This window comes from Conger conger, chromosome 5 (assembly GCF_963514075.1).
Source record: "Conger conger chromosome 5, fConCon1.1, whole genome shotgun sequence".
Classification (NCBI taxonomy): Eukaryota; Metazoa; Chordata; class Actinopteri; order Anguilliformes; family Congridae; genus Conger; species Conger conger.
The window spans coordinates 4,273,828-4,295,096 of NC_083764.1; the positions used below are offsets into that span (position 1 = coordinate 4,273,828).

Sequence of the window (21,269 nt, forward strand, 5' to 3'; positions counted from 1 at the left end):
CCAAAACCGCAGCTCGTATAACTGTCTCTTTCAATGAGGTCTGCCGGTGTTTTACGGCTGTTACCTGACCTGATCCTTCGCTTTTCCACAAACCTTTTTACTCCTGTGTGGTTTCTACGACCGTTTCGATTTGAAAGGAGATCAGTAACTGTACGATAAGGCTTGGGGGTCCTCTTGGAGTGCACTGACTGCTACTTAAATAAATTATATTTTCACAAAAAAAACTTACTTGCGTGTCTTTGTTGTCCCCGTTGTGATATTTTAACTGATGCATCAACACAGGGGTGAAGCTAAGGGAAAATACTGCGGTGTCGCTCTTAGGTGATTACATACAAACTCCTGCTTTCATTTATTTAATTACCCCCAAATATTAATGACCTAATATTCAGTCACATTCCTCGACAAACTCAAGAATGACAACCGAAGACTGTTCTTGTATCCACATAGGCTGTTAAACGTTTTGCTGCGCTCTACAAGTGCGCAGGTGCAGACAGCTAATTAGCTAACAGAGCCCGGCTAATTGAGGGAAATGAAAACGTGGAGGTACACACTGGAGCTCGATATCCCAGCCCTGCTTGAGAAGAATGGCCATGAGACACGCCTCGGGGGAGAGAGAGAGTCTGAACTTTTAACGCGACTGATGTGAGCCACCACTCAACGCCGCGGAGCCGAAGTTAGCGGCCGATGAATTACAATCAGAGCGATATAATCCCACAACAGCCCTACCCTGGGAATCACGGGAGCCACTCACTAAAAACCAACGGCTGCACAGGCAAGGATCAAAGCCGTCTCTCTCTGTTTCTCTCTCACTCTCTCGGTCATCCGATTCCCCTCTTTAAAAGTGCGGCTTTTAAAAAGGTCTGTGCGCGTCTGACCATTCTTTTCCCACAAGGGACAAGCAGGCGTGTGGCGCGACGCATGCCTCGTTGTTCTTTCATCAGCGTCTAAACGACTCCAGTCCGACAACTGTCCACAGTCGCCTGTATGTCCGACTCTTTCGCGCATGAATAATGTGCAGTTGGATATGTATGTCAGACACGTCGAAAACAGATCCAGACACATTTTCGCAAACCGTGGCGGTTGGGAATGGGCGAATGCACGCTAACAACCTGGCGCGCGCCTTTGATCTGTCTCTGGTCCTTTCCCACCGGATGAATAAGATTGGCCAGAGGATTTCAGACCGGTTTTTGGTGCGCTAGGATCATGGATTCCCTATACTGTTCAGGCCTCTGCACAAACTGCTCCCACGGATCTATCAACACTTCAGACCTATTTCCGATCGAGTGACCGACTTGGCCAGTCAAGAACCGACCACTGTCTGGTCCTGAAAAACGAATTGGTTGCTTTTGCAGTGTGTTCTCCGGTCATGGTCCAGCTGTAAGGAAAAGTGCCATCCAATTAATTTCGAGGCGTTTGACTGGATCTGAGCAGATACGATGTTTCTGTAGCTACACTTCAGAACGCATCCTGCAGCCGCTGTCAGCAGTGACGTCATCATTACACACAGAAGCGAGCCAGTTCCAGTGGCAGCCATACAAACAATAACATCTCCGACCGTGTTTCAAATATAACGTAGTTTACTTTAGATAAAGAGCAGTTCCTTTCTTTATCCACATTTTCCATCACTTTGCTACAGGATAGTACTTGCCGCGTCTGTCCATGGGAGCTTGTTCCAGAACTCTATAGTTTTTTATGTACTTTAAAACATTTTTTTTTTAGCAAAGTCTAACCTGGCTTATTTCTACTGTATATATAAATAGCAGCCGTACAGTAAGTGGTAAATATTGTGAGCTGTCATGTTATATTTCACAGGCAGGTGTGCCTCAAAGTGGTGATGAAGGCATATGTAATCCAGGTGTAACAAACGGCGGCGGCCATCGTGGAACGATTTCCGCCCACCCCCAGCTGTTCTGCATCTTCCCGGGTAAATCCACAAGGCTGTCAGCGCGGTATCAAGCGAGGAGACCTTTCTAACTGGCTGCAAATGAAACACAGGTGCTGTGCGTGCGTTTAAATATGCCCTCCCTCTTCCTGACGATAATCTGAGGAATATTTCCCCCCAGCACACATTCCAGTTTCCATTTGACAGAGTTTGGGAAGAAAAAATAAATAAAAAAAAATAGAAAAAAAAATTCCAGGAATCACTTCCTGTCAAGGTCTCCGACAACAAAGTTTACACAAATAGCTGACGACACTCTCAGAAATAAAGGGACAGGGTCACATTTCCCAAATACATCCTGACAGTACAATAATGTTCAATTTTGGCTACAATGAGTATTTTCCAATCAAAAAAACATACAAATTAATTATATATTGCTGGCTAGGGGTACAATTGTTTGTATCTATTGGGTACTGCCCTGGTGACGAGCACTTTTTCTGAGAGTGCAAGGAACCTTTTCCCCCCAAACTTTCAGGGGCCTGACGAGAGCAGTAATCACAGTTAACGGGGTCACAGGTGACCCCCAGGCTGATGAGGAGAACAGGCCATCCAGCTAATCTGGGATCACATTTTTTTGCTGCTACCTAAAGCTGTCTGGCATTCAGGCAGAGTCGGGACTTAACACCCAAAGGTCTTCTCGCCCACGAGCCAGTACGCTGTCCCAAACGTTGATGGCAAACAGCTGTGGACGTCCTACTTTACCTGCTAGTTCTATACCTCAACAGTCTCCCACTGAACCTATTTAATTTGCTGTGATATGTTTTTCATTACATTTCCGTTATGTCCTTTCTACCTTCACGTTACACCTTGCTGGCCAGTGGAGGATGGGCTCTGTAGCCGGGATCCTCCTGAGGTTTGTTCCCATCCGGGAGGTTTTCCCGCCACTGTTTGAGGGGTTTTCTCCTGACTGGGTTCCTCGGGTATTTTTTTTAATATATTTTCTTAAACATCATGTGCTATTTGGGGGTTCAGTTCTGGTGCTTCCCCCCCCCCCGGCTTTCTGTACCCCTGTCAAGCGTCTTTGTGACAGTCCCCTGTGAAACCGCAATGCAAATAAAATTGAGTTGAATTGGATTCAGTCGGGGGGGTTTGCCTCCAGGAGGATGTTGGCTCTGTGCTTGCACCCTTCTGGGTTCCACATGAGGAAATTCACCGAAACCCCGCTAATTAACTGAGACATCCTCGTGGATCGTTATGTCCTGTCGTCAGTCTGTCAATTTAAATTGAGTTAATTTCCTCCTCGCTGGAGCAGAACTGACCCTACAATTTTATTTTTATTTTATTTATTTATTTTACAGATTTTGCCCGTTTTCTCCCAATTTAGTAGCCAATTGTGCCGTCTCTATTCCAGCCGCCCGTGTGTTAGCTGGCGATACACCGTCCCTCAGCGGCCCGGAGGGATCAGGTGACCCTGAGAACGACACGCCTTCTCCCAGCCGAATCGACCCGCCCGCGACCTTGACTCCGAGCCGTTGACCGGTACAGCACCCCGGAACGACACATGATATCACCACACAGATTACAATGGTAGAAGAGCATATGGTGAGACTTACAGTGGAGGACACACACTCACGCATGCAGGCACACACACACACACACACACACACACGCACACATAGCCTGGCTACCTCACGTACTGGGTCAGAACACGAGACCACAGACGGCGACCAATGGGCCGGTTCCCTCAGAACTCCGTGTGCGTTGGGGGGTACTGGGAGTGCCGTGTGAGGGCTTGGAAATCATGTGGCCAGAGCAGCAAGGATACGCACCACTTTTAAGAAAACCACCCAATACCGTCGTCTTCCGAAAAACCGCACTGGAGACAATCCCTTATTCTTATACTCCGACGTTCCTGGGAGAGAGGGGCTCTGCTCACAGAAAGCAGACCTCTCCGGGCTGAATGGGGTAATGGTGCGGGAACACAGTCGCATTGTGTTTGGGAGACTTCAGACGCGACGCTGAAGCGGGGACGTGCCGGCTGTTGCGTCGTCTGGCCCTAACCGCAGGGACCGTGCGTCTCCGCGCTCACGCGTGCACAGACTGGAGGGCCAAACCGCCCCGCGCAGCTCAGCGAAACTTCCATTTCTTCCTTTCCCAGAAGCACGGAGCCAATACCCAGCCGTTAGTCCCCGCTCCTGAGGCTCCGTTCTGAACGTTTTTGAGACAATAAGCTTTTATAGGGACGGGAAAACAATGTGTATGACCAAATGGTAACGATAATGACAAAATTAGACTTTACTGCACAGTAATAGCTGTTGTTCTGAAGCAGGTGTTGTTGCAGTCGGTGGCTGTTCGGTGCATGCTGTAAAACAGACTGTTCTCTCTGTGCTTTAACATTCAATGAAGAATTATGAGGCAGCATGTAGCCTAGTGGCTTAGGCACATGACTGGGATTCATGAGGTTGGTGGTTCAAGCCCCAGTGTAGCCACAATAAGATCGGTGCAGCATCATATTTCATGGGCGGGGAAGTGGGGTAAAGGCAGGGCTGCAAATAATGGGGTACAACTGGGACACTTTGTCCCAGGCTCAGGCCCAAAGGCCTGGATATGGGTGTAACTATCTTTTATTTGTTAAATTCACATGCAACCATATGGTGATTTGCCTCAGTGGAAAGAGATCTTGCAGTTTCAGATTGTCATTGTTTTAATGAATCAGCCAGGACAGGACCATGTGGGGAATTAATCCCTCAAAACAATTTTAGATATTTTTTCTCAAACTCAAACAACTGTTAATAACCAACAGACGGTGTTGAAATGCTTATTGTGGACTTAGTTTTTAGAGTTCAATCTTAATTTCTGTTTTGCTTAAGAGGGAAGTTGCTTGTAAAATAAAGCTTACGCAGTTCGTGCATTCCGTGCTCCCACGCTGCATCACATACATTTAACGAGAAAAGCAGGCGAATTCCAGACGGCCCGTTTTTGGAAAGACTTTACGGTATTGTCCATATCTCGACAGCAAGGGGACGCCCAGAAATCCAGGACGTATAGCCAGTCGGGCGCTGAAAGATATGGTGTACGTTACACCCCTTGGGAAAAACCGAAAAGCCACTGACCGACTCTTGGTTAAAAAATTGCGCCGATACATTTATTACATATGATCTGCCTGCCTGCCTGCCAACGAGACAGCAGCCACCTGCGTTCCATGCGCGCCAGGGTACACAGAACTGCGCTGCATACCCTGGGTAATGTAGTGCTCTCGAGGCCTGGTAACCTTACCGGAAACCTGCTACCGCCACTGTGTGCGTCTGGTGCTCTCCTGTTAGACAAGGCAAGCCATGCGCTAATGATACGTCCAGGCTACCTGGATATGGTGCAGGCGCAGACAGAACATACTTTCACACATCATCGTTTTGTATTGCTATCATTGATATTTAAATTCCTTATGATTGTCATGAAATCTGGCCTTGGATTAATGTCACGAGCGGCCTGGTTTACTGAACAAACGGTAAACCTACAACGCTTTCGTTAAAATGCGATCGAAGGGAGCGGAACTGGAAAATCCCTTGAAATATCTCAAAATAATTCCGGAAAAAATCAAAGATTTTTGTCAGAGAGCAGGTGCGAAGAGCCTGTGAACTGAGGCTTTTGTTCTCCGTTCCTGTCCGGACCCGTCCACAGGAATTTTGAGGGGGTGTGCGCAAATGCGCGCAGCCAGAGTATGCGCACGATTTTAGTTTGAAGTTCGGTAAAAGGAGAACATAGCAGTCTGACACATTTGCAGTTGTTGCTATTGCCAAATTGCTGTCAGATGACCGTATTTCTTGTTTCCCTGAGCGGCGCAAAACCGGACATGCAGGCAAACAGTTATTATTAGTTAGTATTGTGTGGGTGGAGGAACTTTATAGTTGTTTTTTTTTAAATGTTTTTTTGAGGAAGCAGGCTTAACGTAATTCTTCAGATATACTGATTACTATCCTCTATTATAAATCGACTGTCTATATTATTTTATACAATGATGCAGTCTAAGATAACATCATTGATGGAAGCCCGAAGGCCATCAGCTTTAAGGTCATCAGTACACTAGAGTGTGCCCACGGTTTTTGGCAGTAACGATCTTTTTGAATCGCAGGAATAATATGTCAGGAGTAGTCCCGGTTCGGTGAACTTTAAAACAATGTGAGAACTCCATCGGAGAGTCGCAGCAGAGGAGAGAGAGCGCAGCTCTTTGAAGTGGTTCGTGTGTTTGATGTGAGTTCAGATCCGATTAAAGCCAATAAATCCTGACACGACTTCACTTATTTTCACTGCAGATTTTCTGAGCCGCTTTCCCGACAGTTCTTTGAAATCTAAGGGTTAAACGTATCGCGCTGTGTACAGTTGGATTGCATAAAAAAGGGTTCTGCTTCCAAAACAAGCATTAAAAAATGCAATGTTGGCTGTCTTTTTATATATTTATTTTTATTTTACAATGTGTATTGTTGTTTTACTATGCACTGCTTTAGTAGCCTATCTGTACTTTTCTATAAACATAAAATCCCATAATTACTTGAAATGACTGTAATTATAAAGAAAGCCAAGCATAGAACAGAGAGGGTTATGTGAGCCTTAAATGTAAACTATGTCAGTACAGATAGCAGCTTCTGCTGAAATACCATTTTAATCAGGAGCAGAACACATACACTCTCACACACTCACACACACATACACACACACACACACACACACACACACACACACACACACACACACACTCTCTCCTCTCTTTCTGTGTCTCTATTCTCCCTCTCTCTTCTATTCTCCCCCTCTCTCTCTTCTATTCTCTCTCTCTCTCTCTCTCTCTCTCTCCCTCCCTCCCTCTCTCTCTCTCTCTCTCTCTCTCTCTCTCTCTCCCTCCCTCTCTCTCTCTCTCTCTCTCTCTCTCTCCCTCCCTCCCTCCCTCCCTCCCTCCCTCTCTCTCTCTCTCTCTCTCCCTCCCTCCCTCCCTCCCTCTCTCTCACACACACTGCTTAACACTCTAGATTTTGCCATTTCTAATGTTGGCAGGGCCTCTTCAGCCTTTCCTAATCCCTCACCCAGTCATACTCTAGCTGTCAAAGTCACTTATTCCTCAGATCAATTCTATAAATCATCACGTTTCATTTTCCCGTCGGAGGGAGTGTGGCACGGAAAGCAGTCGGAGTTCTGGGAGGAAGGGGAGGGGGGGGGGGGGCTGATTCAGGATCGAATGCCCCCCCCCCCCACTTCCCCCACTCGTCAGCAAAAAATAAAGAATAAATAAAACGGCGGGTTTCATCTGAGGGCTCGTTGAGCGTTGTGAAGGTCTGAAACCACGCCGGGGGGATGGGGATCCAGTGAGCCAATGACTGGACTTAGAGTCTGAATGTAACCAGAGCCCCTTTAATGGCCTGTCCATTTGCTAATAAACTCACACATTCATTGATTACTAAGTCACACACACACAGGTACACACACACATGCACACACACACACACACGGACACATGCAGATACATACACATACATGCACACACACACACACACACACACGCAGATGCACACACATATGCCCACATACACACATACGGACACACACACACAGACACACACTCAGATACACACATAAAAACACACACATACACACACACACAGACACACACGCAAATACATACACACATGTAAATGCACACACACATACACGTAAACACGCACACACACACACACACACACACACACACAGTCGGTGGTGCTGAGAATTGGGGGCTCCGCTGAGGGACGTTAAACGCCCTCTCTCTCTCACGCCCAGTTTCTGCTTGGGGCCTCGGCCTGGCCCGGCTGCACCCTGCTTCCAATCACACGCCACGTGGGACAGGGCCCCAAACTGCCCCTTCTGCACAGGGCTCAGCACGGACCCCAAACCCAAACTCCCCCTTCTGCACAGGGCTCAGTGTGGACCCCAAACTCCCCCTTCTGCACAGGGCTCAGCACGGACCCCAAACCCAAACTCCCCCTTCTGCACAGGGCTCAGCGTGGACCCCAAACTCCCCCTTCTGCACAGGGCTCAGCACGGACCCCAAACCCAAACTCCCCCTTCTGCACAGGGCTCAGCGTGGACCCCAAACCCAAACTGCCCCTTCTGCACAGGGCTCAGCGTGGACCCCAAACCCAAACTGCCCGTTCTGGACCAGTCACGGCGCTGCCGGCTGGAGCCTCGGGATCAGGAAGGGGCAGAACTTCCCTCCGGTTGGGACTACCAGACCTCCGGTCTTCGATGGGAATGAGCGCTTACCACATGTTTTGCCCTGTTTGCCTTCCCGACCGGACAATCTGAAGGCCAATTTATAGCCCAGTGACAGAGTGTCCGATGGATGTTGCTGGTCGCAGCAACAATTGGTAAATACTCTACTGGAGTGTGTTTATACGTCAGTCGAGCGACACTTTGTTGCTGGACTATAACTTTTTGTCCAGTCCGAGTTATTGATGGAAGAAATGGACCATCTGGTCCAGGGATCATGGTCCTGGAGATCTGAGACCTACTGGCTTTCCACCCTCCCTTTACCTGGGAGTCAGGTGGAAAGACAGTCTGGCCACTAATTGTTCAGATAATTTACCTGGGAGAAAAGAAAACCAGGGCCAGATTTGACGATTGCTGCTCTAGTCCATCATGAATTGGTGTGTGAAAGACTCCCTGCTTTCACAAAAACACGAAAAAGTAAATGTCTTTTCACACTGCAGTCCACACGCCAGGCTGGTGTTGAGGATAATTCATGTAGACTTTAGCATTGACCGGCAGGGGTCAGTAGTGAGCAATGAGATGCTATAATCGCAGCCGAATGAAACTCTCTGCCCTGGAAAACATGTAATGAACCACAAAGTTGTTCTATGTATATAGTACGCCATAACAGAAAAAGAAAATACATCAAATTCGGGGTTTTTGAAAAAACGATCGTGAAATACCGTGCATACTAATGCCCCCATTGTCCGTCAGTTTATTTGAATTCTAGTATTCCACTGGATTATGATCTGTGCAGAATCGATCTCTAAATCATAATTTTGTCAGCATTTTGGCAGACTTCATGAAAAATAGCAGGTTCTGTGGAAGGAAAATAAATACATTTTTCTCTGTAATTCGAAACCTTCGAGAATATGGCGACAGTGTGTATTTGTATCTGCCGCGCCGAGACTCTTCAGTTTGATGTTGCAACTTTAATGGTTGGGCCGCCTGCCAGGTAGTAATAGCAGCTATCGGATTTATCAGGCTGAAATGACTTTGCCTGGCAAAAGAACGGGGAGGCGTTGAGCTATCAATCATAAAACCGCAGATTATTTCCACTGCTAAACAAAAATCCTCTCAGCACTATTGCATCAGGCTTAAAGTAATGAAAAACCACATCAGGCTCCTGTGCATATCCTGTGTAGAAATGCTATTATAATAAGACACAGGTAAACCCAGAAGAGATGTCACCTGTGTCTTTAACAGCTATATAAAGATGCAGTCTAGTTGTGTTGCTGTGCTGTTCACCAACTGCTGTCTTCTTTACTGCAGATGGGAAATGTGTACAAAATATATAAACAGAGGACATATATATATATATATATATATATATATATATATATATATATATATATATATATATGGTCTGCTCCCCTTTTAAGAAAATAAAGGTCCACTACCCCACAAGCTACATTTAATCAATAAAATGTTATTATTTTAGGCATAAATTGATTCATTAATATATTTATATTCATATTCGTACGTGTTCAGTCCTACCCGTCGACCAGGCCTTTCACATTTCTACTGGAGTGCTAGCATTATTATTTTCACTTCACTGTCATGACAAAAACTTTTTAAAAGCTTAATTACTTTGTAAAAGAACATGGCATTGGAAAACAATATTTATCAAACTCATTCCCACTGTGTTATTTTATTTTATTATACAGGAGGCTAGCTGTCAAGTGCTCTGTGACAAAGCGATGGAAAACTGCATGGCACAGACAGGAGCTCGTGATTGATTAATTTCTCTGTAGTTTTAATTGAGTCTGTTGACAGCAGAAGCTGCGGATAACTTGAACTACAGCTAATTTCTTCCCTGTCTCCGGGCTGCGGGAAGGCTCTGGAAAAGCGCGCTGATGTGGAACCGTTACTGACGACCGTTAAGGGGAGAGGCATTCCCCTGCGCACGAGCGCTGCACGCGCCCGAGAGAACCAGAAAAATACAGAATAAAATTAATGTAATACCATTATTCAGTATTCAGTTAACACCTACTGATTTACTTTTGTTATTTAATAATAATAATAATAATAATAATAAGAATAATAATAATAATAATAATAATAATAATAATAATAATAATAATAATCATAATAATAATAATCATAATAATAAACATTAAATCCACGTAGGTGATGTAACATAGCCTACAGTAAATTAGAGTAATATTGACTGGTATTTTGAGTATTTTGACTGATCCAAGCAACACAGTGACGTGGCTCTGCTGCACTGGAAGGCGAGGAGGACAGACAGGTGAGACATCACAGGTTCACTGTTATAAAGGCGTTAATCAGGGTGGGGCATAGCCTACACAGCCCCGCGTTGGATGTCAAATAATAATAAAAAAGTTAGTTGTGACCTCTTGAAAGAACAGGGGAGATGATATGGAAGCCAGTGATGTGTAGTAGTGGGGGGAAAATATGAATGAAATGATTTTATTGTTACCAAAATATGGCGGTTTGGATGTTAAGTGTTAACGCATACCGCGTGCCTTGGCCTGGAACTGTGATGAACACATTTTTGTCGAGTTGCCGTTTCGCTCTGCTTCGTGCCGTTGAAGGTGAAGCGCGTCAGGCATTTTTGTTCTAAACTCCCCGTTTTAAGTGTCTCAAGAGGACGAAGTATTTCGCTGTAGTTTTTTTAAGGTTCGTCCTTTGTGAATAACTACTCCCAAAATAGCCTAACAGAGAAGAGACCCGGCGCCAGGCTCCGTGTCGGGGCCTGAATACTGTACTGATCCGGGCGGGGCAGGAGAACCGTTTCCCGTGGTTCTTCGCTTCATTATTTTGAACTGCATGACAACATTATCAGACCCGTCATCGTCCCCGACCCATACCGCGCACCTCTTTTTCACAACGACGTGGTGGGCGGTGGTGGTTTCCTAATTCAGTATTTGCCGTTTTATCATTATCTAAAAACTAACTTACATATTGAAAGATGGCTCAAGCTAATGGCGGTTATTTTTTCAATATCCGTGTCATCACTGTTTATGGAGCAGAAACAACCCGTTTTCGTTCATCAGGGCTAATGGAAGCAAGACAGTCCTAAAGTTAGTGGCCCGAGCGCCAGGGAAGTTCCTCGCTTTGTTATTTGTTTTCTCAAAGCCGAATAATTACCGTGTGGGTTCACTCCTGCGCGCATTAATCATATTTCTGTCACATGTGTTTTCGGAATAAAAGGGAACGAAAGATGATGGAAGCCCAAGATCTCATGTTGTTGTAGAAAGGCAGAGAAGTCTTGGACAACGTCCGTAAACCACATTGCGTTTTATAGGGCTGTAATTTCAGACAGACAGCCCCGCGGGTCGCCTCCGAAACATTAATATCCAAAAAAAGCTGCTCATCCTTTTAACTTTGAGGACGAAGATCTGTAGGCGTCGGCAACGCATTTATAAAACGGTCCACGATTTAAGTCCAGACTCCAGATTTAAATATTTACCACAACGATCAGTAGAATGACCAGTGGCAATCATATGTTTCCAGAGGAACTGTCGTAATACACGTTAATTAAAACAGCGGTGCCGGACATACCAGAGGTAATTTTCTTTGGACTCGGTAATAGGCCTACATCCCAACTATTTTATTTAAAGGAGAAGTTTGAGTTTGTCATGACCGAAGCTGCTGGAACGGTCTCGGCATTCGTAGTTTCCTTGCGGCTCGGAGGACGTTTCTTTATGGCGGACCACTCTCCATGAAACCCCCGGTTTGCCAGAACTGCGGCCCGAAGGTTTAACTGCCGACTCGTGCCACGGTCTCTTTGGGTTTCCGAGACGTGGCTCTGCGGTCCGTTCGTAAGCCTTGGCTCACCTTGACGCTCAGAAAAGAAGGGGCCACGTCCTTCTTTCCATACCTCCTTCCAGACAGCGCGCAGGGAGAGGGGCGGAAACCCGAGGACATGTAAACTTTGAAAGGCTCCAAACCCGAGGTTTGAGTTGTAATTGCGCTAATATTCACGGACCCCACAGTTACACTACCACAGACTGCACTTCCCCTGCGCATGGCGCCTGTCGGAGTTTCCTTGGGAACAGCTGCCATGGAGACACCCCCACCCAAGTGAGGGTCAGACTATTCCTTACCAAAGCCCCCCCCCCCAATTGTGCTTTGAATGGTGGCTTGTCTTGTGCTAGAGCTGGTTTTACACTTCATCTGTCCCTTCCCTCCCAGTGACATTGTGACTGACTATGTATGTCGCGGAGATAAAATCTGAGTCAATGGCCTTGCCCCAGGCCTGGCCATCTTTGTGGTAAATGGTTGCCATTTATATAGCGCCTTTATCCAAAGCACTGTACAATTGATGTTTTTCATTACCCCTTTCTTTCTTTCACTCACTCACTCACTCACTCACTCACTCACTCACTCACTTACATACACACACGCACCAACGGCGATCAGCTGCCACTCAAGGCACCACCCAGTTTGTTAGGAGCATTTTGGGGTCAGGTGTCTTGCTCAGGGACACTTCGACACACCCAGGGTGGAATCAAACCGACAACCCTCCGACTGCACTTACCGCCTGAGCCAGTGTCGACTGTCAAAACATGGTGATGTTCTGTCTGTAATATACTATCACTCGAGCAATCAACCCCCATTTATCAATACATTACGCTGAATTGATCACAAGAAGTTTGGGTAAAATGATCCTGTTGTAAAAGAACTGGCTGTTTCCAATAGTAATATTTATTGGATGTTTTTTTTTTTTAGTTCCCTTCTCCTCCACCAATCACGGGCTCCAGAGAGTTTGCGCAGTGTTTTTATTGGACGCCCGCTGTGGAGATGGATGAGCTGGGCGCGAGCAGATCCCGCCAGCGGTTCGCTGACTGAGTTTTGATCATTTATTCAGTATTATATTCAGCAGCTGAGGCTCCAGGCTTTGATGTGTAAACGCTCTGGACCTGTCAACGCCGTCTTCCCTCTCTCATCCGTCGTCCGTTTTCGGGGGATTTCCTGGAACCCGCGTCCCATGAGCAGGGCTACGGAGAGTACTAGACCCCTCAGCTTTTTTTGGTTGCGACGACTAAAATGACAACGGCGTTGTTTCCGCAAGGTGTTAACTGCTAATTTGTATTCCGAGTAAATGTTGACAGAACATTTGTATGAAAATGTAAATGGCGGTTGATGTCTTGTGTTCCAGATGAGGCCGCAGGCTTGTCTGTACTTTGGCGAATCCGTACTGCTGGTTTTTCAGTAATGAGTGCTGATGTGTGACTATGATTCACTAACTGGAGAGGAAAAAAGAGGAAGAGCATAAAAAAAAATGTTATTCATAACAATAACGTCAAAAACAAAACATGAACAATGTCTCAGTCTTTAGAACACATTTCTCAGGCATGTTATGAATCCTTAAGCAAATTTTCTTATGGGAGGGAAATGATTGACACATTAATTAAAGTTGCAGAGACAACCTGTGGACAGTCAGTAAACTTATACAAAATATAAATAAACTATTCAAACAATGAAGCAAAAAAAAACAAAAAAGTTTGAGAAAGAGTATGATGAGCTGCAAATACTGTATATCTAGTGAGTTATGTGAGAGGTTACACCCAAGTAAACGGGTAATAAAGAGTCTAAAGACCACTGCTATGGAGTACCCAGCACTCTACTCACATGATCTCTGTAAGCTATGTCCTGCCCTTATAGGCTTATTTTTAATTCCTTGCGTTTATATAACACTGTAAAGTGCTTTACAATGATGAGGTGGAAACTCGCCTCAGCCACCACCCATGTGTGGCACCCACCTGGGTGATGCAAAGGCAGCCATTTTGTGCCAGAATGCTGAGGTGGAGAGGGCACCTCAGCACAGCTGTTTTAAGCAAATTGAGTCTGGGGACGATTAGGTCGCAGGTTGAGAGAGCCAGGTCGGGAACTTAACCAAGACACAGGGGAACTCCCTGCTCTTTGCGATGAGTGTCCTGGGATTTTTAATGACCTCAGTGAGTCAGGCTGTTTATGCATTAACAAACAAATTATTTTTGACAAGATGAGAAATGTTGCCTTTGTCTTCATTCCTCCTGTTAGGATGGAGGTGTAGGCAGTTGGTGTGAACTCAGAGCTGGCTTGGCGTATTCTCCACTCCAGCCAGGTTTAGAGGAAACGCGAGGAATATTCCCAGTGCTTCTTAAAAACACATCATCTGCACAGGTCCGCAGTGTGGCTGTTATGTCTTGAAATAATGTAAAACAGGCCGAAAAGTCTCTGATCCAGGGCCACGGGGCACACCACTAGTAGGCAAAAAGACCTGCCAGGAGCACAAAATAATCTCGACGTGGTTTCCTGCCGAGAACCATCCAAATTAATCTTCTGATTCTAGCTGAACTCTTTGATGTTTGCGTTCCTTGTTGATACTGTTGTAATACACGCACAACCTTATTCCAGGTGCAGGTGGCCATGCAGCTCTGTGCTATTGTGGACTTTGTCATTAAATTACATCAAATGGTATTTCGCTGACGGTTTCATCCAAAGCACCTTAGAGTTGACGAGAGTGAGCAGGGGCCATTCCCCCCCTAGAGCAATGTGGGGTTAAGGGCCTTGCTCAAGGGCCCAGATGCTGCACTGATCTTACTGTGGCTACACCAGGGATTGAACCACCAACAGGCTGAAAACAGGAAAAAATAGTATTTTTGCATGTCTGAAAACAAATTCTTCACCTGGTCTATAGACCACAGACAGCTGAGAGCATAATGGCATAAACCTCTCCTAGCCAATCAGTCATGGCTTGAAGATCAGTGTGAGAGTGAGAGATGCAGATGGGCTATTTCAGTGTTTGGACAGGAGTGCCCCAGTCTCCGTTTTGAAGAGAAGTCTCATGGTCTGAATCTTCAATGCCTCTGTATTATTTATTATTCATTACAAAAGTAAAATAAAAATAAATTGTCGCTTAATTCAAACCAATTGCTTCCGTCCTTTGGGAGTTGGGTTCAGAAACAGTACTTGGAAATATACAATATTAGGAATGATTTGAATATTCTGTTGTATGTTTCATAAAATATGTTTCCTCTGGATTTTTGTTTGTGTGAAAGATTTGTGATGGCTTTTGGATCCTGTGCTGTTAATTTATCAGCTTAATTGGATACCCTGGCACGGTTCTCACCGTGGTTGTTCTCAGTATTGTAGTAGCGGGGTTTCCCACGGCTCCATTTCAGGACCGTTTATTTTTCTCGGTAGACTTCTCCATATACTCTCATTGGTTCTCCTAGCTGTCACTCTCCAGGTGATACAGATATTTATTCCCACTCAAGCTTGCTGCTTAATGTTGTAATGTTTTTTTTTATTAGGTGGGGTAGGGGGTGGTGTTTGGGGTTTGAGAGATGCCCACCACAAAACCATCTGACCATTTCAACTGTTTATTTGACTCCCTCCCCCCACACACAAGCATTCATGCACAAATACATATAAAACAGTTATGAAGGTTGATAGTCACACAATCTAGTTGTCATCCACACACAGACAGACTAAACACACAGTCTGAAAAAGATCCCACAGCCTTTAGAAATTTTACAAAAAAAGCCTTTTTTTATTGATGAGAAACAAACGATACCATCGGAGGAAGACGGCAGTGATGCAGATTGTCAAAACATTGATCCCTTATCGTCTGAAACGTTTCCACTCGTTATTGATGAAAACGTACGAGGCGGAAACGATGGCCAAACAAATCAAAGCCAAACAAACAAACAAACTGTGGAGAAGAGAAAGGGATGTGTACAGTATGAGCATGGAAAGCCAGACTGGACTGCGATGGAAAGGCTTCGGTTTACAAACTCCACAGAAAACCCCTCTTATCTCAGCCATGTGAAGGACCACGAGCATAACAGAAAAGCTGCCCAAAAATGGATAAAAAAAGCAGAGAGTATGACTCCTCAATGATACACGCTTGAGTGAGTTTTATATATATATATATATATATATATAAATATATTCTATATATATTTATATATATGCTTACAGTTCTGTAAACACTTTTGCATTTTGTAAACATTTTGCTCTTCTCACAGCGAAAATAAACAACACATATGTGTGTGGTGTATATTATGTGTATATATTTCATATTTTATATACATATGCATATACACATAATGTACACGCACACATTTACAACAGCAGCCCTCCAGAAACCCCAGATTAATGTGTGTGACACAGAATCTCCAAAAATGCACTTATGGTTGGGAATCGTTTCCACTAAAAACTGCCGCCATTTTGGCCCGGGCGAGCACCAACATGGACGTCAAACCAAGGGTAGTTCCCCAGCATGGAATTCTGTGCAAGGTCCACAGGAGAGGATTCTGGGAGTTTTGTCCATTTTGTGCCTGTTGCGACATTCAACCTCACTAAATAAATTGCAGGTGATTTTTGTCATGAATGAACTAAACTTGATCCTTATACTGCTGTTTTAAGCCTTCTCTTTTGCTGTGCAGGAAATGCATAAAAAGGAGAGTTTTTTGAGCACTTGTGTATCATTATTGACTGAAATTAATTTAAGTGTTGTGCGTGTGTTTCCAACTAACAACGTAATTAATATTAACCCTCTATTGCGGATTGTGAAGTTGTGTTTAACACGGATCACAAGCTTGTTAAGTGCATTTGATGTTTGCTCAACTCAATCAAACAACATTTTAATGATTAAAAGGCATAACCCTTGTAGTGTATTTTGAATCAAAGTTATGAGCATATACTGAATCTAAAACATCAGAAATACAATTGGATGGAGCTGATAATACCAGTAAAATCCCACAATAAGCTTAGTAACCATGAAGTGTTCATATTGTCCCATCATATACCATATTATGGCCAGAATATGGTCCATAAGTGACCATATTTCACATGGAGTGCGACTTCCAAAATGTATTAATTATTGGGGTTAAAACTGAGGGCAGAATTATGAAATGTCTTCAAAAACTTTAACATATATTCCAAGTTTTGCTTTTTTGGCATTTGAATTTTAAAAATCGAAATTTAAAATTCACCACCTGTGCAGAACCTGGTTAATTCACCTGAATAAAGTGGCAGTTGCCAGGATGGCTTATGGCTTTTGAAAAGATTCTTGCCTTATTTAGGCTGATGAAAAAACACTTGGAATGTTAAATGGTGATTAGACTAAAATAAACAAGGGACAAAAAGAACAATGGGGAGTGATTTTCTGAGCAAAAACATAAAACTTAATGCTTACAAAAGCATTCTCTGAGGTTGCTGCCAGCAGCTGCTAAAAAGTACATTGTACAAAACATTTATCGGCCATTTTGTTTTTGACACCAAAAAAACAAAACATTGTTGTCAAAGCCCTTCTGCAACACAACTGTAGAGATTAATATTGCCGGTTATTTCGCTGTTTTAATATAAATGGCTGAGATTCAACGATGGGGTATTTTTACACGCTACTGAAAGCGGGAGGCGTGACCTGCTCAGTAATGGCTTTCCGTCTCCGAGGAGAATAACTGTCCGTCATCTGTGGAGAGCACTCGAGAGAGCCAGGGCAGACTTTACAAAACCCTACACCATAATGTCCTCCACTTCCCCTCTGCATAATGAACTTTCCAAACTCATTTCCCCTTCAGACAGTCACTGAGGCAGGATATGGGACCAGAGGGCGGTGATCTTTTTCTTTTTTGTTTGGTGTAGCAATAATAGAGGTTTTATATTGTAGGGAAAGAAAAAAAACCTATGTGTTTCTTAATGACCCAGAACTACAGTACCCATAATTCATGGAAAATGCATCCAGTTAATGAAGTGTGGGTGATTGACGATAACGAGTTTGACAGACATCCATCAGCACTGTGAATGCACTTCCAACACGTTCGCAGATATTCAGCACGCTCCAATGGGTTTGAGATTTACACACTCTCAGTGCGCTGAAGCCAGAGTGTAACTCCAGAAGGTGCACAGTGCTCAGTAATTATCTTCCCAAAGTCAACCTCAACCCCCCCCCCCCTCACACAGGCACAAGTGTGTCAATCTGCCCAGTAAAACAGTGTTGAATCAAGGGTGGCCTGTAGCGTAGTGGTTAAGGTAAATGACTGGGACACGCAAGGTCGGTGGCTCTAATCCCGGTGTAGCCACAATAAGATCCGCACAGCCGTTGGGCCCTTGAGCAAGGCCCTTAACCCTGCATTGCTCCAGGAGAGGACTGTCTCCTGCTTAGTCTAATCAACTGTACGTCGCTCTGGATAAGAGCGTCTGCCAAATGCCAATAATGTAATGTAATGTAATGTGATAATATGATCCCTGCCGGACTACTTTCGGGAGGTGAGAAACGGACACTTCACGAGCACCGGGACATCTTTTCTTTCTGCTGCAACCCTGCTAACGGCACACTCTGCGGGCCGCAGTGCCTGCGGGTATTTGCTCCTACCGTGCGCTACTCTACCCCATTTCACCAATTATTGTACCTGCTTGGTTCAGATAACAAGCTAATCAGTGACATCAGCACGGCCGAAGCAGATGCCAGCAGACACTGCGACCCACAGCGTGTGGAGTTGAGTAGTGCTGTGCCATACTTCTCATTTTTGATTGGCTCTCCGCGGGGTGCACTGATTGGCACTGAACGGCCAATCGGAGCACGTCATGGAGGGCCAATCCAAAATGAGAAATATGGCAAATTTTTGTGAATGAAAACAGTCAGCTGAATGTCATTCAGCCACCGGACGTCGTATGGAGACCGGGCATACCCGTATGACACATCAGTCACTGTTTAATGTGTGGAGGAAGGACTGGGAAACACAAGAATGCTTTTTTTTTTTAAAGACGTGCAATAACAAGAAGGCAATGCGTTGTATTTATGGCAGTATATAAATATCTGTACATCGATGTATAGGCTGGCTGTCTCCATAGTGCTGGACACGGTTTATAGCTTCAGGTACTGTAAGCTTTACGTTTAAGTGGGGAAAAGCATTGGGCTTATTTGAAAAGCAAACAAACAAGTAAGAAAATATAAAAACAAAATAAATAAAACTTCACCAATAAAAACATCACATTTAAAATTATTTTGAAGATATGGTAGATTTTCCTCTGGTAAGTAGTACCTTTTTTTTCTTTCTTCTGTGTGATATTTTTAAAGAACTAAAGCGTTTTACCTTTACCCCTGTCTTGGACTTTGCGTCTTTGTGTGTCTTGAATGTGTTTTTATGATGCTCCGGGTGGATAACTGATACTTCTGTGTGGATTACAGTTAGATTTAAATTTAAATTTTGATTTATCTCCTGGACTGGTGGTGCTGAGAGAACTGTGCTTTTTTCATTTGGAAACAGAGTAATTAAAATCCTCTCACTCCATCTTTTCTTAACTTAAAAGACGTCAGTAAATTCTGCATCTTTGGGTACTCCAAAATAGACAATCTTTAAATTACTTAAGAAAATCACTGTTAATTTAAGAGATTAATCCAAAAATATTTTTCAAAACTTCTGAGTCTCAACTACAAAATACATTATATAATTTATGGCTTTTATAAGAGATTATTTCTCAACCAGTACCAACTTTGTAGCTACAATTTACAATTTTAAATTAAATGACAATAATAGACCTCCACACTGCAGTTAGTGTTGAGTGCCACAGATTACACACAAATATATATAATAAGCAGACTGTGTGTCAGTGCTAAAAATTTGCAGCATTCAGTTTAATCTAAAAAGTCTCAGCAAATAGACTTGAAAATAACAAGTTTGGTAGGATGAAAAAATGGAAGCTCTTTTTTTTTTCTTCTTCTTCTTCTTCTTCTTCTTCTTCTTCTGCTTTGCTAACTGGTCCATTTTGTTCGTCCAAATATATAAAAACAGTAAAATAATGGCTGTTTATCCAGGAAAACATGCCCTTTGACCTCTCCCCGGTGTGGTACCGCTGCAGTCTGTCGGTATTCGAGCGAAAAAAAAGTCTCTCTTTGATCTTATCCAAAATGTAAAGCGAAAACAAAACAAAAATATGAACGTCATTCCTGCACAAAAGAAAAAGGGGGCGGGGGGGGGGGGGGGGGGTCAGAGAGACGAGGAAAACAGATTCCTGGCAGAAGATTGTGCTTTCCCGACGGCTCCAGGGAGAGGAGGATCCGGACGCGCGGGGGGGGGACGGGGGGCGCGTCAATATGGCCGCCACACGGACTCGTCCATGCGGCCGCTGGCGTTGAGGACGGTCGGTGAGCTGCTGTGGCTCCCGTCTCCCTCCACGCCCTCTGCCTGGCTCGGCAGGTTGGGGTTGATGACCGAGCTGCCCGTGGAGGCGCTAGTGCAAGGCGGCAGCATCCGCGACGGCGAGCGGTCCCCCCCGGGCACCATGGAGAATTGGTACGACCCGGAGGAGGCCCCGTAGTAGAGATAGGGCGTGCTGCCGGTCTGGAACGGCCCACTCTGGTTCTGGGTGGATCCGGGGTAGGGCGGCGGCAGGTAGGTGTGGTAGTGGGACATGCCCGAGGTGACCGGGGTGGGCGTGTAGGTGAAGGTGGCGGGGTAGTGCATTCTGGGATTGGAGAAGCGCGTCTCCGTCAGGGACGACAGGCCGGGGAACTGCCGCTCGAACTGCCTCGGGTCTGTGAACGGGCTCAGGTCCGACGCCCCTGCTTGGGAGAGAGAACGCACCCCGTCAAACCCAAAATATCCCTGTGCCCTCCAAAATATCCCTGTGACCCCAAACATAGCCCTGTGCCCAAAATGGCGATGTAATCCCCAAAACGTCCTCGTGACCTCTTTATACAGCGCTGTCATCCCCAAAATATCTCCACACCCCTGCCAAAACACCCCTGTGCTGCATCAAGGTTCTTAGTTGCCTTCCATGTAATTTGTCGAACAGCAAATTAATTTTCTGTGGAAATCACTTGAGTGGGCGTTTCTCTGGAATAAGAGGCCCCATAAACTCTGCCAGTGTTGTCACAGAGAGACTGAAGAGTAATTGATATGTTTATCAGGGTTGGAGTGCAAACACTGTTACGACACGCTAGTGCAGAACCATTCGAGGAAGGTTTAACGGCGTGCCACGGGGCGAGTGCATCGTTGAAAAAACGGGAAGTTAGCCCACTGTGACCCTGCAAGGTGTCAGATTACAAACGCGCGATTAGAGAGCTGTTCACTGAACATTCTAATGACGATCTAGAAATCGCCACGGGTAACTGAACGCAGTGAGGTTCTAGAACCCTGTCTTAGATTATTATTGT

The 21,269-nt window shown here is 44.9% G+C and overlaps 1 protein-coding gene and 1 long non-coding RNA gene across 4 annotated transcripts in view; one reads left to right on the plus strand and one right to left on the minus strand.

The window, feature by feature from the left end:
- The first annotated feature begins 1,822 nt into the window (after window positions 1-1,822).
- LOC133128282 (uncharacterized) lies at window positions 1,823-7,776 on the plus strand. The gene is made up of 3 exons (XR_009708742.1): window positions 1,823-1,995; window positions 3,291-3,418; window positions 7,682-7,776. It is a non-coding gene; the product is annotated as an uncharacterized LOC133128282 (long non-coding RNA).
- A 12,388-nt stretch (window positions 7,777-20,164) lies between these two features.
- LOC133128414 (runt-related transcription factor 2-like) overlaps window positions 20,165-21,269 on the minus strand; it is a 56,517-nt gene continuing 55,412 nt past the window's right edge. For 2 of the 3 annotated variants that reach the window (XM_061241908.1, XM_061241909.1), the window contains exon 7: window positions 20,165-20,678. In XM_061241908.1, coding sequence (XP_061097892.1) covers window positions 20,203-20,678 — 476 coding nt within the window. In that variant the 3' untranslated portion in view covers window positions 20,165-20,202. The remainder of the gene's footprint in view (window positions 20,679-21,269) is intronic. The other variant, XM_061241907.1, reaches the window with a different exon arrangement.